The sequence below is a fragment of the Larus michahellis genome, chromosome 1 (genome assembly GCF_964199755.1).
Source record: "Larus michahellis chromosome 1, bLarMic1.1, whole genome shotgun sequence".
In the NCBI taxonomy this organism is placed as follows: Eukaryota; Metazoa; Chordata; class Aves; order Charadriiformes; family Laridae; genus Larus; species Larus michahellis.
In genome coordinates this window covers 75,514,942-75,531,356 of record NC_133896.1, presented here as the reverse complement: position 1 = coordinate 75,531,356, position 16,415 = coordinate 75,514,942, and the positions used below count along the sequence as shown (strand labels likewise).

At 42.7% G+C, this 16,415-nt stretch overlaps 1 protein-coding gene across 25 annotated transcripts in view; it reads right to left on the bottom strand.

Moving 5' to 3' along the window:
• Positions 1-16,415, bottom strand: part of PPFIBP1 (PPFIA binding protein 1) — a 120,220-nt gene that overhangs the window by 57,884 nt on the left and 45,921 nt on the right. For 18 of the 25 annotated variants that reach the window (XM_074587871.1, XM_074587860.1, XM_074587774.1 and 15 more), the window contains one exon: positions 1,502-1,661. In XM_074587871.1, coding sequence (XP_074443972.1) covers positions 1,502-1,565 — 64 coding nt within the window. In that variant the 5' untranslated portion in view covers positions 1,566-1,661. Of the gene's footprint in view, positions 1-1,501; positions 1,662-5,554; positions 6,117-16,415 lie in introns of those variants that run through there. The other 7 variants (XM_074587740.1, XM_074587793.1, XM_074587783.1 and 4 more) reach the window with 2 other exon arrangements.

Below are 16,415 nucleotides of genomic sequence, written 5' to 3'. Positions count from 1 at the left end.
TTTGATATGGTAGCATTGACATTTGCATGTTAATAAAGAGAAAAATCTCTTCTTTGCATAAACTCCCAGTACGTACATTTGACCTACATTAAAAGTTGCTATATATTAAGTAAGGAAGGAAACTATGAATTCAGGATTAAGGTCGATTTAAGTCAACCTAGCTAATTCCAACTATAACTTCGGCACACTGATTTGTGACCTTAATACCGTAATGCCTCCGCACAATGAGGTGTGTTTGTGACAAAGCATCACTTGTACTGTCAGCTTTTGGAAACTACAGTGATATGCCATATATGCACTTCCACGAACTTTCATTCGCCTCATCTGGTAAGTCACAAAAATGCAAGTATTCTGCTAATTCCCTTTGAAAAAATTAAAGTGAGAAAAATACCCCCAACAGCATAGGAGTTGATATCCCTTCGTTATATTACTTTATAGGTCTGTTCAGACACATAGGTAAATGAAATAATGAAATCTGTGGTGACTTAAACATCCCAACACCACATTTTATTTTTATATTAAACCTCATCCCACCATAATCAACTTAGGCTCTTGGAAACACAGATAGATGACTGGATCCAAACACCATATCTACTTATGGAAATTACTGAAGTCACAGCTTATATGTATTTTTAGAGATCATTATGATCCAAATGAATCCACTTTACATGTGTTCCTGCTATGTGTCCTTAATATCTTTAGGAAAACTGCAGAGAAAAGTCATTGTTCAAACAAAGCATGCACTGTATGATGGTTTTTTTTCCCTAGAGGAAATTATTTTTAACTATTAAAGACTTTGTAACTGTGTGGCTATTCTGGCAGAATATTTTTTCAGTTTGTGTAGCAGTTTGCATAGCTCTGCTGGAATAGTATTAAACTATTAGCTTCCTGCTGCTTTGCTCCTCTGGTTTGTGTACTTAAATTATTTTCCAACTCACTAGACTCAACTTAAAAGCAGAGGTTGTACATTTTGTGATGCCTCTCCTTGGTCCACCTACTATTTACAGGTACTTATAAAAACCTTAAATGTTCAAGGCAAGTCCAAAGCAAATGTTTGGACCCAGAGCATTCCAATTGTGAAAAAAGGAAAATTCAATTCATGTTTTAACTCTGTAGAGTTGAGAGAAGTTCAGAGTAACCACTATCAGACAAACTTACTCTTCTTGCCTTGCAGCAGCTCTTCAAACACACTCAAACTCAAACACTTTGAAATGGGTCTTGTCCTTGGCTTTCATGGTCCTGCGTGCACCAGCTGAACTGCATCACTCAGCCACTTTGAGCAGCGTTTTGATAGAGGGTAGCAGAAAAACTACAATCCATTTAGCGGTGTCTGTGTGTGAGAATCTGTGCAATCCCCCCACTCCACTTATTTGTAATCTCTAAACTATAATGGAAGACACCAAACGCCAGCACATTCCCTTCTCAGGCTGAAGCTCTGCCCTCCAAGTATGAGAATGGAGGACCAGAACAGTGAAATGAACAAGATGCCCTGAGTATTTACCTGCTATAATGCCATCCATCTGCTCCAGAGCCGCAGCGAGCATGTCACTTGCATCACTCATCATCTTCTCTTCTCAGAAATGATCTCCAGCTGCACCATAAGGAGCAATAGTACACTGGTAGCGTGAGTTGGCTCCAGAGCCGCAAGTCTCCAATTTAATCTGCAAAAGAGAATTTCATTTCACTGCATGTTCCCTGAATTCAGACACCACCATCGCCGAACCAGCAGGAAGACAGGGGCCTTTCACTGACCAAAACAAGACCTGGAGGTGTTCACCACCAAGCATGAACTGGCATCAAAGAAACAAAGCACCAACGTGATGATCCAGTTCCTATTGTTGGTCAGCCCGTGGCTTGCTCTGCCTGCAGGTCCATGCCACTGAAGGGGCATCCCATAGAGCACCTCAGAAATCCCATATGGCACTTCAGGGAAGCTCGCACAGAAGACACAGGCCTTCTATCTCTAAAAGGAAGCTGCAACTCATCAATAAACCATGTGTCTACCTGCTGTATTTTTTCTCCCAAAGAATCTGGTGGCATAGAAAAAGAGGAGTCTGACCACTTGCCCATGATTTGCAGATGTCTGACAGTCAGAAGTCCCAGGCATGCAACTATCTGCCTACAGGCAGGATATCTCAAATGCCTATGACTCACTGGACGTAGCGTGCATGCACAGACTATCCCTCCAAAGACGCTGCTCTGAGCTTAACAGAGAATTGTGCCATAATGATGCAATCTGATCTCACCCTCAAACTTTTGAAAGCCAGAAGTGGTCCCCAGAGGAGTATTTCCAGCAGAGTCTGGAAAAGTGAACCTGCTAATGTGCTGCCCAGCCAGGTGAACTAGTAGACCTGAAATCCCGCTGGGCTACAAGTTAAGCACATGCTTAGGTACCCCGCTGAAGTGGAGCTGCAGAGGCCAGAGGCGTACCTGATCCCTCCACCCCAGCACAGTGGACACACAAGCCACTGAAATAGCCCAGATTGCCATGGCTTTAATCTAGGAGACACGAGACTACTTCTGCTATAAATACAGTTAGGGAACAAAGCTAAACAAACACCAGGAAGGAAAACTCACTCTAACTTTTTGCATACCCTGCCACTTGGCTTTTCTATTAGGCTGCATCACTGCTGACATTTGCCCCAACATAAACAATTAAGAAAGTTGTTCACAGTATCTCTGGGGTAAGTCCTGAAAAAGAGTCTCTACTAAAAACCAAAGAAAAACATAAAATCATGTTAGAAGCTGAATTTTCCCTCCTACATGCCACCTCGTAGTGGTGGCTCAGCTAGGAAGTAGCTCTTATTGGCGGGTGCCAATTAGCTTTGCTGAAACGCTATCCTTAGAATGACAACAAACATTTCACCTTCCATATCAAAACTTTTATTACATGAAGTAGGTCCAAACCCTAGGGTAACTTTTGATCAACAGCACGAAGACTACTGCGCTTTTGGCAAATGCGTCGCCTTATGGTTTAGTTGCCAGAGTCAGAAAAGCCAAGAGAACTTTAGAAAGTCAAAATACCTCTAAGTTAAGGTGTTGCAAATCTTAAAAATATGTAGTAGCATTGTAACTGAAGACTTCCAACCTTCAAGGAGGAAGACCTCAATTTTAAACACAGTGTAAACATTAAACTTCAAGCAGTACAATACCTGCCATAATATGCAGATCCTACAAGACATTTGGTCCAGTGCCTCTATGCCTGATAAAAAATTAGCAGAAAATGCAGCTTTTACAAACACATTCACTTGGACAATACTGAAGACAGTTTTGTTTTTTCTCCTTTAGGATTTCCTGGCACTGATAATCAAGCCCTGCTCAAATCTGGGTGTCTACAAACGCAGAGCGTGAACAATCTGCAGTGGGTTTCCCTCTGAAGGCAAAGAGCGTGCAGAGAAAGCCCAGGGCTGCTGCTGCCCCAGGCAAAACACCAATTCCTCGAAGCTCTAAATGGAAAAGGACCAACAACGCAAAACACCCACAAACCCACAACAGCCAATTAACGTTTGGGAATCAGGACTGCCCCCAATGTCATAAACACTTCATGGGAGGAGTAAAGAACACAAAGCCAGACTCTTCTCAGTGGTGCCCAGTGACAGGACAAGAGGCAATTAAGACATTAAAACACAGGAAATTCCACTTAAGCATTAAAAAGAAAATAAAAAAGCTTAAAAATTTTTTAAAAAGCTGTTTTACCGCTAAGATGGCAAGCAATGGAAAGACTTGCCTTTTGGGATCTCCATCCTTGGAGCTACACACAGCCTGACTGGAGCCTGCACAGCGCAGCCCGCCCCGGGCGTCGCTGCTTCGGGCAGCGGATGGGTGGGATGGGAGCCTCCTGAGGCACCTTCCCACTTTAGCCATCGTTGAGCTCAGCACAGCTCACTATCAAGCATTAAACACAGTACTGAGGAGGCCACCTAGGCAAAGCCGAACTGCAGGCAAAAAACGTGCTAAGGGAACAGAGTGCTCCATCACGTTTGTTCACAGTGCACCTCTTGCTCTTCACCTTCTGTCTATGAGAGACATTAACTGTCTCTTGACATTAATGGCAAGGAACTGCTAATTTACATTTACACAATAAAGCCATGGCTCATAGGCACAGAAAAATCACCAACCCTGCACTTCATCCAGGCACAATCACCCCTCATGTTGCCAAAAAAAGCCCTCCTTGCTTTTCCTAAACATGAGTTTTGTCCATGGTTATCAAAAATCCCTAAGACAGCCCTACTGAAGGGAGTAGCAGTGGCAGACAGAGGTACCAACAGCATCCAGGAGACCTCCAGCACCTACTCCACTGTTACCAGGTCCTACCTCCAAGGAAGGAGAGACCTCAGTCTGCACAGTGCTTCCTCCACTGCTAGGAAGAAGCTGTGCTGAGAGCAGCAGTGAGAAATTTTAAGATAAAATTCAGCAAAGCAAGACCATGCAAACACACTGATCTCCAAAAAGCCTTTCATCACTCATGGAGCATCTGTTAGCAGCCTGACCAAGCTGAGAAACTTGGAGAGGTGAAATAAAGAGAACAAAAAGCCCCCATCCAAACAGCTGGAGATGACGCAACAAAACCCCATTTCCCCGGTTATTTGGTCCTAAAAATGGTCATTGAAAACTATCCTGGAACAGCACATCCTGCTCTGGCCACTGTCCCAGCACAGTGCATCACATCTAGCAATCAGGAACTAAAACCGCTGCAGTAGAAAAATACTATTGGAGGCATCCTTCCCCAGTAAGGGCATAGAATCGCTTTTATTCTTTCCACACCATCACCGGCACATGGGGGGAAAACAAAGACCTCATGCACCAGCGGACCAAAGAACCAAACTGCATGAAACAAAAAAAGAAAAAAACTGCAGGAGAAGGAAGGCAGAAAGAGGAGGTGCAGAGGGAGCAAAAGAAACGCAATTATTAGACAGAAGCCATAAATCAGTAGCCCTTTGTAGATTATAGGAAAGAGAACAATACTGAAACACCCAGCGGATTAATCCCTGTGCCTGCTGAAGGGCACTGAGCATGCCTCTGACTTCACAAACTTTCAGAGGAGCCTCCGCTGACCACTAACACAGCAGAGCTCCACCAGTATGTATGTTCCTTTCTTTACTCTTTGCTTTTTATGGCTTTGGTCTAATAGAACTAAAACCTAAGAGAAAACTCAAGGCCTTGTTTTGTTTTTGTTTTTTTTTTGTTGGCAGTGACTAAGGGAAACCATGCAGTCAGATAACATGAACAGAAATCCATCTTGGAGAAGCGCAACTGAGCTCCTTAGGAAAATCAGGAATAGCTAATATTTCAGATGATGTCAAGCAGTCTAAATTCCTTTCATCCACAAAAGCAGAAAGGAAAAAAAAAAAAAAGGAAGAAAATTTTAACATAGATGGATCTGTGGCACTGCAGATGAATGAGAAACCAAGGTGCACACAGGAGACAGACGCATGAAATCGTAGCATAACACCATAGAGAACACACCTGGGAGGAAAGTACTGACAAGTACCCCCTCTGACAGACCATTTAAAATAAGTTTTCTCTTGCTTTCCAAGAAAACGACAACACTTACCTTCCTGCGTGCACAATCAGTGCAAAATGAGGCGGGGCGGGGGGGGGATGGGGATGTTTTTACAGAGGCAGATCCCCCTTTTAGAGCTCCCAGCTGAATACCTTGCTCATGCCGACAAGAACAAGCATCGCTTCATCAAGGCTGTATTTACAATCCACCATTAAAAAAATAAAAATAAAATACAAACCGCTGCTATCTCCACTATCAGTTACAATTAATCTTATAACTAGGCTGGTATTTCTACCACATCCCTGGCCATCACAGAGACAACGTTATTTGGTCTTACTTGTTTCATGTCCCTTCGTCTGGTTTGAACACACCAGCCGGTTGCTAGGGCTATGCTGTTCACTTTTCAGTAGGTGGAGATTTTTTATTTTTATTTCTGAATGACATACAAACCCTCTGGCTACAGTGCTAGTGAAGATGTATTCCAAACGGCTTACAGAGAAAAAACACAGCCCTGGAAAAAAAAAATAAAAAAATCCAAGGAAAGCTAGAAAAAAAACAAGGGGCTTTGTGAATGGGAACTGCAGCCTGCTGGATGCAAACACGAAAGCTGCCTGAATATGGATTTCAAAATCAGATATTTAATTAAGATGGCAGACTTTAAAAAAAAAAAAAAAAGTGCTTAAACATTTTACATATGTAGGAAATTATAGTTTCCCCACCCAGAGGCCCTCTGTTTCCCAGTTCAAACAACACACAGACAGGCATCTAGAGCCAACATCTTGAAGCCTTTTTTTTTTTTTTTTTTTTTTTCTTTTGAGGTTGTCTCATTTTGAATGACCACCTGCAAAACACACCATGCTTTTAAAACCCAGAGTTTTGCAGAACTGAGGAGAATCAGCTGCTGGCTAGTAGGTCTGAAGGCCAAAAGGACACACCGTGCCACACGTGCAACCTCTCTGGGGAGGGGCAGGGGCTGGCCTTTGGTCCCGCTTGCCTTCCTCTTTGTGCACATGCTCTACAAACACTCAGCGTTTGGAAAGAAAGCATCGGCTACAGATTATTTTTATAATACGATGCAATAAGATGGTTGACTTGAGTTTCCCAGGTCTCCCGTTCGTACATAACACTCCTTAAATTAGGAAATTTTGATACACAGGAATGAAAAATCTTGATTAGGGTTTGTTCTTGAGAGATGTAGAGAATAAAAAAAGGACCCCCCCAAGAGCATGCTGTTACCCCAGAGCAGTCTAACACAAAAACACAATGAAAAAGCTAACAAACTGCAGACATCTTTTACAGGGAAGGTGGAGGGAGAGAACCTGTTCCACCCCATATTTCACCTTGCTGTCAAAATTAATGTCCCTGCATTCTTGGTCCTACACGTATGAGACAACTGCGAGAGGTCTGAAGCACCTTCTGGATTTGTCTGTCTTGCCTCACAACACTGAAACAACACATCCCTTAGCAATTAATTTTACGAGGTAAATCTCTATTTCATGAAGATAAATGCCGTTTCAGACACATTATTACTTCTATTTGTGCTGCTTCTGTCTGGCCGGAAGAGAAACACGAACAGAGACTTAATTGCAAAATACAGTTCAATCACAAATAAAATAGGCTTCAAATGAATTCAGTCTCAATCTCTGGCACAATTTCTCATGGGATGTTTTGAAGATACTCAACTATAGTGCCGCCAGTCAGCAGCATTTTAACACTTAATAATATTCAGCTAATTTACACTAGGAGTCATTAACATTTCTTTTAACACACACACACACACACACACACACACACACACACAAAAGACTCCATTTCATATGTTCCAGGCCTGAAAGAAGAAACTAAAAAAGAAAATGGATCCCTGTTGAATATATTGCTCTGGTGTTTTGCAAGGGAAGAACAAATGAAATTTAGAAAGTAAAATTGGTAATGTTGGAAACATCATAATGGAAATAACATAGAGAAATATCTTAGTGTGAGGCAAGGACAGGAAACTAGCTAGGTCCCAAACATGCTTTGAGCTGCGTAATTCAGATGGTGCCCCCTTCCCCGAGGAGAGGCCCTGCGTGGAGGCAGGTCCCTCTGCTCGGATCCCTCCTGGGCACAGGGACACCTCCCTGACAGCTCCTCCCGGAAGGCACCCGTGCTCTCCTGCCCTGCCACAGTTGAACAGCCATTACATAGGTCAAAGCAAGGAGGCCTGGTGAGACCAGGCACGTCTTCTGGCTGGTCCTCCGTTGCGGGAGGACGGCTATGAGGAGCTCCATCCCCGCAGTGGGAGCCTAGTGGGACCAGGCTCAGGGCTCCTCCAGCCTGAAGGCTCAGCACCCTCCAAGAGCCCAACGCTCAACCGTACAAAAAGGATAAACATTATCATGAATAAAAAGCAACGCAAAAATCGGCAAAGGCTTAAACTGATAATGTCTATTTATTTTTATATATATAAATAAATTTCTTCTTGAATTGGCTGAACTCTAGTCAAAGCAATGCTGTTCTCATATTACGCAAGACTACAAAAAGCAGCAAATGTCCCTTTATTCCCTCTCTTTGTTCCCCCTCTTTGTTCCCCGAATTCCATTATTTTTTTATTATACAGCAAACATTATTTATTTCCTATAACTGATAAAAATGAATGGAAGCAAACCGAGGCTGAAAGCCTATCCCACAGTATGTAAGAAGCGTCTTGAGTTAAAAGGCATCAAACCATAGGAAAGTATTTTAAGAGCATAAAGCACAAAAGTCCTTCCAAGATATAATTATTTATACCTGGGAAAAACTTACCTCAAATCACACAACAACATTTGCTACCAACCAGCTTAGTCACGTTCTGCACTTTGCCTTAAAATTTAGTCGTGATGCAAAAGCTAAGCCTCGACAAGATAAGCGTCCTTCAGATACTTTGACGGAGCTGCATACACAGCAAACAGCTTGCTAAACACCCAGAGTCTCTGAGTCAAGTTTTATGGCTTAGATTCATATCCTATTACAAAACAAACCATTTATTTTGGTCTGCAGTACAGAAATCATTCTAGCTGCTTATCTCTGCTACCCTATTCTCCAGCAGCTCTTTTGGGTTTTTTTTTTCTCATTAAAAGAAATTTAAAAAACACAGCAGGTGACAGGTCATATTGTTTTGTGATGCACAAGTGAGCTCTGTGATTGCTGGATGGCACAGAGGCAGCCAGAGCAGTAGCACCTTCCCTGCAAATACCTGTCTGCAAACGCTCTTCAGATTCACTCTTTACTCACGAGCAATCCAAGGTCAAACGGAGTCTTGCAAAAAAACCCCAGAGATATACTTCGCTTCAGGCTGTTCACGTTTTATTGGTTAGCTATTTAGTAAATGCCTTCAACTACTCACCTTACTGACTCTGAGAAATCCGTATGTTATTTTCTCACATGTTTTGCCTGGATCCACTGATTAGAAAAAACAATTACCATATTCATTCTTCCTTCCAAGACCGCTAATGCAAGCAAGGAAATGCCTCGCATTCCCCAGCAACACGTTATTGACACGCCGTGGCCACACAGGCTACGAAACAAAAGAGGCACTGTTGGGGAAGAGTCCAAAAGGTAGTTCTTCAAAACACCTTAAGAACCACCGAATCCTGAGCACAGGCTCGTGTTTAGATCTGATTTCATAGCTCGTGCTGCTTTCTTTTAATGGGATGGATCCAAAGATCAGATTCACAGACTTCCAGATTTGCAAGGGTTTGGCTTTAAATTTTGGACCTTCAGGTCCAGGAGTTTCCAGATCCACAGTTTCAGTGCTGGCACTGCACAAAGCAAAAGTAGAAGGCACCCACCATGAAAAGCCCAGAAAGTAAATAAAAATATATTTAGCTTGAACAGTATTTTCATATATATCTGTAAAAAACAACATAAAAGCCAATACCTTGTAATGCTGCAGCATCAACTGCTACAGGGGGAAAATTCACATATAAAGTCGCAGCATTACATCCTATCTATCTGCCTCTGATTTTGCTATCTTAAGATTTACTTTCCAGGAGGAATATGTAAAAGAAAAGTGTGATTGACATCTGAAGTACACGATTTGTGTGTGCGGATACCTACAATTTTTAAAGACTCGTGATATGCGAGAACTTGATGTTGCCAGTACCACCACTGCACCATTGATATACTAACAATCCCCTGATATAGCATGATTTGCCATCTCTCTTCTCTTGGTGTTTTAAAAAATTAAGCAGGGTAAAATTCAACATGGTTGAGTCCCCGAACAGGACTGAATTTTAAAGAGAAAAATATAGGGGAAATAAGTGAAAAATAATAAATTGTAGGCCGATTTTCATTCTAGTTTTCTCTTGCTCATCTCAAAAACACATGGACCTTTTAATTTTCTTTTCTCCTAAACTAAAGCCCTTTGCCAATAGCTCACGCTGCATCTTATGTTTAGGTAGTACACTTGGGAATCGGAGAGTCTACATCAAGATAATCTGCTTTAGGCAGCACATGATTTTAATCACTATTAAAAATGGACATTCTACCTTTGAGATTCCTGAAATATCATATGTAGGTACTATGCATTTCAAAACTTGAATTAGTTCTCAGCTTTGAAAAGGCCCAAGTAGTTCATGTGCAAAACACATTATTCTGAAACATGCGTGTTTGTTCTCATCAATGAGAAAGCAAAGGTGAATGTAGTAACCTCTGTGTTTTGCTATCCCATTGCTAGCCAGAGCAGCCACAGACGAAGACCCTGCAGTGCAATACACTACCCAGCTGCAGAACAAGGAGAGGCCTCTCGCTCAGCATCAGCACAGCCGGGATGTTTTCCCCCATGCCCCTCAGAAGCATCCTCCCCTTCCTCCAGGACGCAGCCTGTGTTTGCTGCCCAGCTCCAGAGCCGATCATTCAAGCCCAGGGTGAAGAAGAAGCACTCACAGACGCAGCTTTTTCCCACCACTGTCCTTCCCACGCTGTCTCTCAACTGGCTTCTGTCCCCCACATCCCTTTCCAGGATACAACCTCCAGTCCCTAGGACAACACAGGCCCAAGTCTGATCACCAGGGATTCTGGTAATGCTATGGTAAGCAAAGGTTTTTATTTCTTTTCAGCCAGGGGGCACAGTGTTGTTGATTTTGCCTTGCTTTTTCAATACCAAAGTTTCAGTGCCAAGAGATGAAGGACAAAAGTTGTGCATTCTAAGCTTGAATAAAGGGTCTGTCTCTTCTCTTCCACTGCACCGATGAGTAGCAAGCAAACAAATCCCTCCAAAAAACCCTACTACTACAGCGCAATTTTCAGGAGCCATATGCTGTCTGCACCGCTGCCTAACACTCGGCTCTGCTTGGCTGGGGAGCCATGTGGCTGTCTACCCTTGGGCCAGCCCCAGTGCTAAGGCAATTTTGCAGCTAGGACACAGAAACGAGCTCTCTTGCTGCCCACTCCTTTTTCATGAAAGCCTACAGTCGGTTCTTCAGGATAGAGATATTGTCCTCTCCATCCCATCTCAACCTCTCCTCCTCTTGTCAGACTGACGCTTCCTCACCATCCCTTGAAGAAAGATGTTTTCATGGCCTGGTGCCCTTTGTCCTCCAGCACCACCCAAGGCTAAAAAAGTCAGTGAAGCAGGGTCTGAGCTGTGCCTGGGGCTCAGAGGAGCTCACAAGAGAAAGATATCAGTGCTAGGGTAATGGAAACAATGCTGGGGTGGGCTGGAGGGCTACAGTCTTGGGGTCTGGGTGGTACTAAAGGGTAGGAGGGCTTTCACCAGCAAGGTGGAGGCAGGCAACAGGTCAGCATCAAGCCAGAGCTGTGACCTTTGCAAGAACAGAGCTTGAAACAAACCTGGTCCCAGCCCTAACCGTCTTCCCTTTCTTCTGCAGCAGGAAGAGGAGGGAAGCTGGGAAGAAAGGAGGTGGCAGAGGAAAAGGTGACTTCTTTCTGCTTCTTCTCCACTAAGAGAGAAAGACCTAGGGATGGAAGTGAGCAAATAGCCACTCTCTCCATCCTGTGGCCAAGCCTCTGTGCATACGTGGGAGGGGGAAATAGCCTACCCATGGCCCCATCAGCAAGATGAGCAGAAAGTGCCGGCTTTACAACAGATGAAGATGCAGCTCATGGATGAAGAAACATTTAGCAGTCAGAAACCTAAGACATACTTGCATCAATGCACATTTGACGCTCAACTGGGGACAAAATTCCAGCTGCTACAAACCTACCTATCCTGTGGGATAATAAGGTTACTGAGACTGAGCTTACTTGCTACAGATGATCTGCTAAGTGTGAAAAAATATTTTTTTTTATTATGTAGAACAATGCAAAATGCCCATTTCATTAGATATAGCAATAAACAGTGGTTTATTACTGACCTTACTAACAGTAGGCTGCCCTTAATAGAAAGGGCTATAATGCACTAAAATGGAGAATTTAAAGTAACTTTTAAGAGTGGTATAAGAAAGTTTACCATCCACTTGCAGCAGTACAGTGCAAATATACCTATAAACCAGGTGGTTTGGGTACCCAGAGCAGTCTAACCGAAGCAATGGGCTGCAAAGCTTTCTCACACAACAGGATAGCAGTGGATGGGTTAGCACACATCACCCCATGCTGCCCAGGCCAGTGGTGCCATGATTCAAGTCAACAAGTCTGAAGCAAACTTAGGCATGGTTAAATCATACAACAACAATAAAGTAGAAATACTGCCCTGTGCAAGAGCTGAACTGTCCCTCTGCATTACTAAGTATCTGCAATATGTTTAAGCCAGTTTACAACTATGATATGCCAGTAAGGTCTACAGACTTTGATGGAAAGCCAGTTTTAGACCATAAACCTTGCAATGTCCAATTTCTCCCCAAACTCTAGATCTTACAGAGAAGTAATTCCACTAGGGTCTTAGGTTTCATTAAGAAAGAAAAACATACTATTGAGCCATATGACTGCTGAAGGAAGTTCCTGAATATCCTGAATGTCTGGACACAGGAAGCCCCTTATTTGACATGCAATATAGTAAGGCATTGAAGGGATGTGGATGGGGGAAGCAGGATCACCTGACTTTTTTTTTTTTTTTTTTTTTTAAGTCTGCAGTAGAGAAAAAAAAAACAACAGCTTAAGCTGCTTAACTGTATCCCTTCCCTCAACCTACAGACGTAATTTAAGTAAAGCTTCAAAAACAATACAAGTAATTTAATACTATTTTAATTAAAAGTTGGTTTTATAACATAGAAAGACCAAAAGTAACCTCACTGCTGTTTCATAGTTGTATTAGGAAAAAGCAGTCCTTGTGTAACTTCATAATTTTCTAACTTTCGGAAGCCCCGCTGTAACAGAACATAGCAAGGATGGAACAATACATCTAGGATTTAAAGCTATACCTAGCCCATGATTTACACACATCTGATTAGCTCCTCCTGCACATACACCCAACCCACTCTTGAGCTCTGGGAACTGCTAATGTAACTTCTGCAATTAAAAACTTCGATGCCAGAATCCTTGTTTGACAAAAGGAAAAACAACCACCCTTTCCTCCAGCACAGCTGGGCATGTTTTTACAGGAGTGGATGCCCAACTGTAAAAAAGCACAGATCCAAGACTTGAACTCTCCCAAAGTTCAAGACATTTATTAGAAATCAGTAATTCAGCACCCCATTGCCTCCCAAGAACCACTGTGGCCCTAGTCCAGAAAAGCAACCAATGAAAATCAGAAGTTTTGGGAGCTTAACACAATGTGGTTTTATTTGGTCATATCCAGGGATCTCTGCTGGACATGGGGTAACAGTACTCTACAAGTCTCATGCTGTAGCAGCGTTGTGCCGTGGTTTCCTTGCAGAGACCACGTTAACATCTTACTGCGTCACGGACATTGGAAACACAGACAGATGGGTGAAGGACTACTCGCCTGCCATGATGTGAAATCAAAATTAGTTCAAAATAGTTCAATGCATGCTAACTAGCAACACTCATAATGTTTTGGATGACTTAATGACCCTTAGTATTTCCATACAAATGTTCCTCTGCATATATAATCTCAAGATAAAACTTCAAAAACCTCGAGGGATCAGATACACTTTTAATGTTACATTTCTTTGAAGTACTTTCCCTTTGTATTTCAACAACACTTCAAAGTTTTCCCACTTACATACAAATCAAATTAGACATCTGATGCTAAAAGAAGCAGACATTAAAAGCGTTTCACGCTTTCCCAATCTTCGGGTGGGGGGGAAGACTCAGTCTTGTAGAAAGGTATAGATTAACCATACACCAATTTTCACTATACCAGCTGGCCAACAACGAGTTCATGTATCAAAGGTCAAATAGAAACAGGGTACAACCCCAGTCCCACCTGTGGCTGAAGATCGGGGTCCCAATGAACAGCAGAGGTTTAGCCTCTAGGATGCAAACAGTCTTGCTGACACCAAGAGGGAATTTGTGATCAATGGAAGTGACAAGTCCACGAAGGCCACAGGAGGGAGGAGGTTATTCATGGGAAAAACAAAAGGTCCACTGGCACTGTCAAAGCCCTTATGAAGCTTAATAGGGGTGAGCTGAGCATGTTCAGTGGTTTTCTTCAGAGGCAAGGGGGAGAACTCAACAGGACTCCCAAAATACTGTGAAAGTTGCCAGTGAAAGGCAAAGGGAGTGGCTGGCAAGATGTACTAGGTCTTTGTGCCTCAAACCAAGGACCTCACTGGACCAGTTGAAAAAAGAAGGTCCTAGAAGTTGTCTTCTATTACCATGCCAAAAAAAAAAAAAAACCCAAACCAAAACCCCTCCCTAAATAAACTGAAGTAAACAAGTAATTATATTTTCTCATCGTCACCATGAACTAAGCAGCTTCCTTCGCAAACCATGGGAACATCTGGGGCCAAATCCTTTGTGATATACACAGAGACTCAGGAGTTACCTCAAAGAGGTAAGTCTCACTTGTTCTCAAACACTAAAGGAGTTTTAAAAGGTTGATTCTTGCTTTATATATAATAGATCTCTAAAAATAACTATTTTAAACTATTGCCCCTATATTTCCCTTTGTTGGGGCTGACTATTTGTCGTGTGCTTACTGAGCCATCACTGGAGGGACTGTTTCTGGGGTTATATTTAGCTCTGAAGCACTGCAGATTTTGTTTCCCTGCCTAAAGTTAGGATGGGATCCTCCCTCAGAGGAGGATCTTGCTCTTACTCTGCTGAACGAAAAGAAAGCACTCAGGCAGACTAGTGTGGGCTTGCAGAAGACACTGGTGATGCCAAGGTCCCAACTACAATGACCCTGCTGCTTAAGAAGGGAAAAGTAAATCCCAAACTGGCACGAATGTTTACGTTACGTATACAAAAGACCTACAGCTCCTGCCCCGTTTAAGAAAAGAAACATTGCTTATTTCAGGATGTAAATCATCATACATCTTCATGCAGGGGTCCTGTCATAGTACAGCTCCTCTCAGGGACAGCTCATCATTTGCTTACCGCTACACGGTAACAGCCCGCAGCAGAGGCATTTAAGCAGCTGTGCAAGGTTGCCTCTTCTGCCCCCAGACAGAAATGGTGGCAGCTCTAGATCAACACCGGTGTGCTGAGCTGCTCACAGAAAGGCCCACTACTGCACCCACCCCTTCCAGCAGCACTACAAAAGCGCTACGGTAACTACCCTCCTCACAGCACGAAACACTGACGCTGAAGTAGATGGATTAATCTACTTCAAGGTTTTGCTGGCAAGACATAACTGTCGCGATATTTTACTTCACAGAGGTTCAGGTCTTGTCGATAAGCTCTGTTACTTTTGCAAACGAATTGCTATGCATCAATCAACATGAGCGCGTTCACTCCCAGTACACTACAGTTTTGCAAGTACTGAAATACCTTGGAAATACTGTGTTACTGAAATAACACTGTTATTAGTGGCTTTCTAGCAAAGTCAAAAAGCCAAGCCTACAAGAAAGCTCTAAGAGCTTAAATGCTACAACACAAGGACTTCTCTAGGACAAACTTTTAAGACCAGCCACTGCAACTGTGCGCTCAATTTTGCATAAGCTACGTGCCCCTGCAATTGCCGACACGCTTCAGCTGCCTTACCCAGGCTTTCTTGATCACTGGAGATAAATACTGCGTGCAAATAAGCTACAAGCCCAACAGGAAGCCCTGCTGAAGCTTGTGGAAATCCACGTTAAGTACAAGGAGCGCTTGCATGTAACTAAGTGCAAGATTACTGCTGTTAAAGCCTCACAAAATATATTGCCATTATGTTGTGTTTCATTAACAATCATTTCCCCTGATTGGAAAATGCCTTACCTTAAAAAGCGACTGAAGGTAAGGAATTTATAAGAAGCATTTCCTTCTCATTTTCTGAGTCTAAGATTCATTGCAATATAATCTGAGTGGAAAGTACAGATAGATAATATTAAACTTGTTGCCTTAAATACAAGTTTATTAGAAGTGCCAAAGTAGCGCTTTCAAAAATGGAACAATAACACACTACACAACTGCTCCTGCTGTTACAGACCTTACACAGCAGATTATCTTTCAATCTCACAACCTTTCCAACTTCATTTTTTCAAGCTGAAGTAAAGAGTCTTTGACAGAAGCCCAACTCCTTGATGTTGTGAGGTAAGAGAAAAAGAAAACACCCAGAATAACTCTCAATTCTATGAAAACACCTTAAAAAAGCACTGTCCACATGGCAGATCCTTGAGAAAGCTGTAGTCTCCTCATTTCTCATCACTTCTTTATAAACTTTCGGAAGAAAGTCCATCTGGCCACACGTTTAACAACGTATAAGAGCAATCATCACTCCAGTTTATCTACATTCTGATTCAACATCCAACATTAAAAGGTTTCACAAGTACATCCAGACGAAGAAGAAGAAAGGGGGGGGGGGGGAAGGCATCACTGTGTGGTAACAACCAGATCTCTGGCAGCAGAGGTGCCCAAGTCATGCAGCTGGCCTTTGGGATTTGTTTTTTGC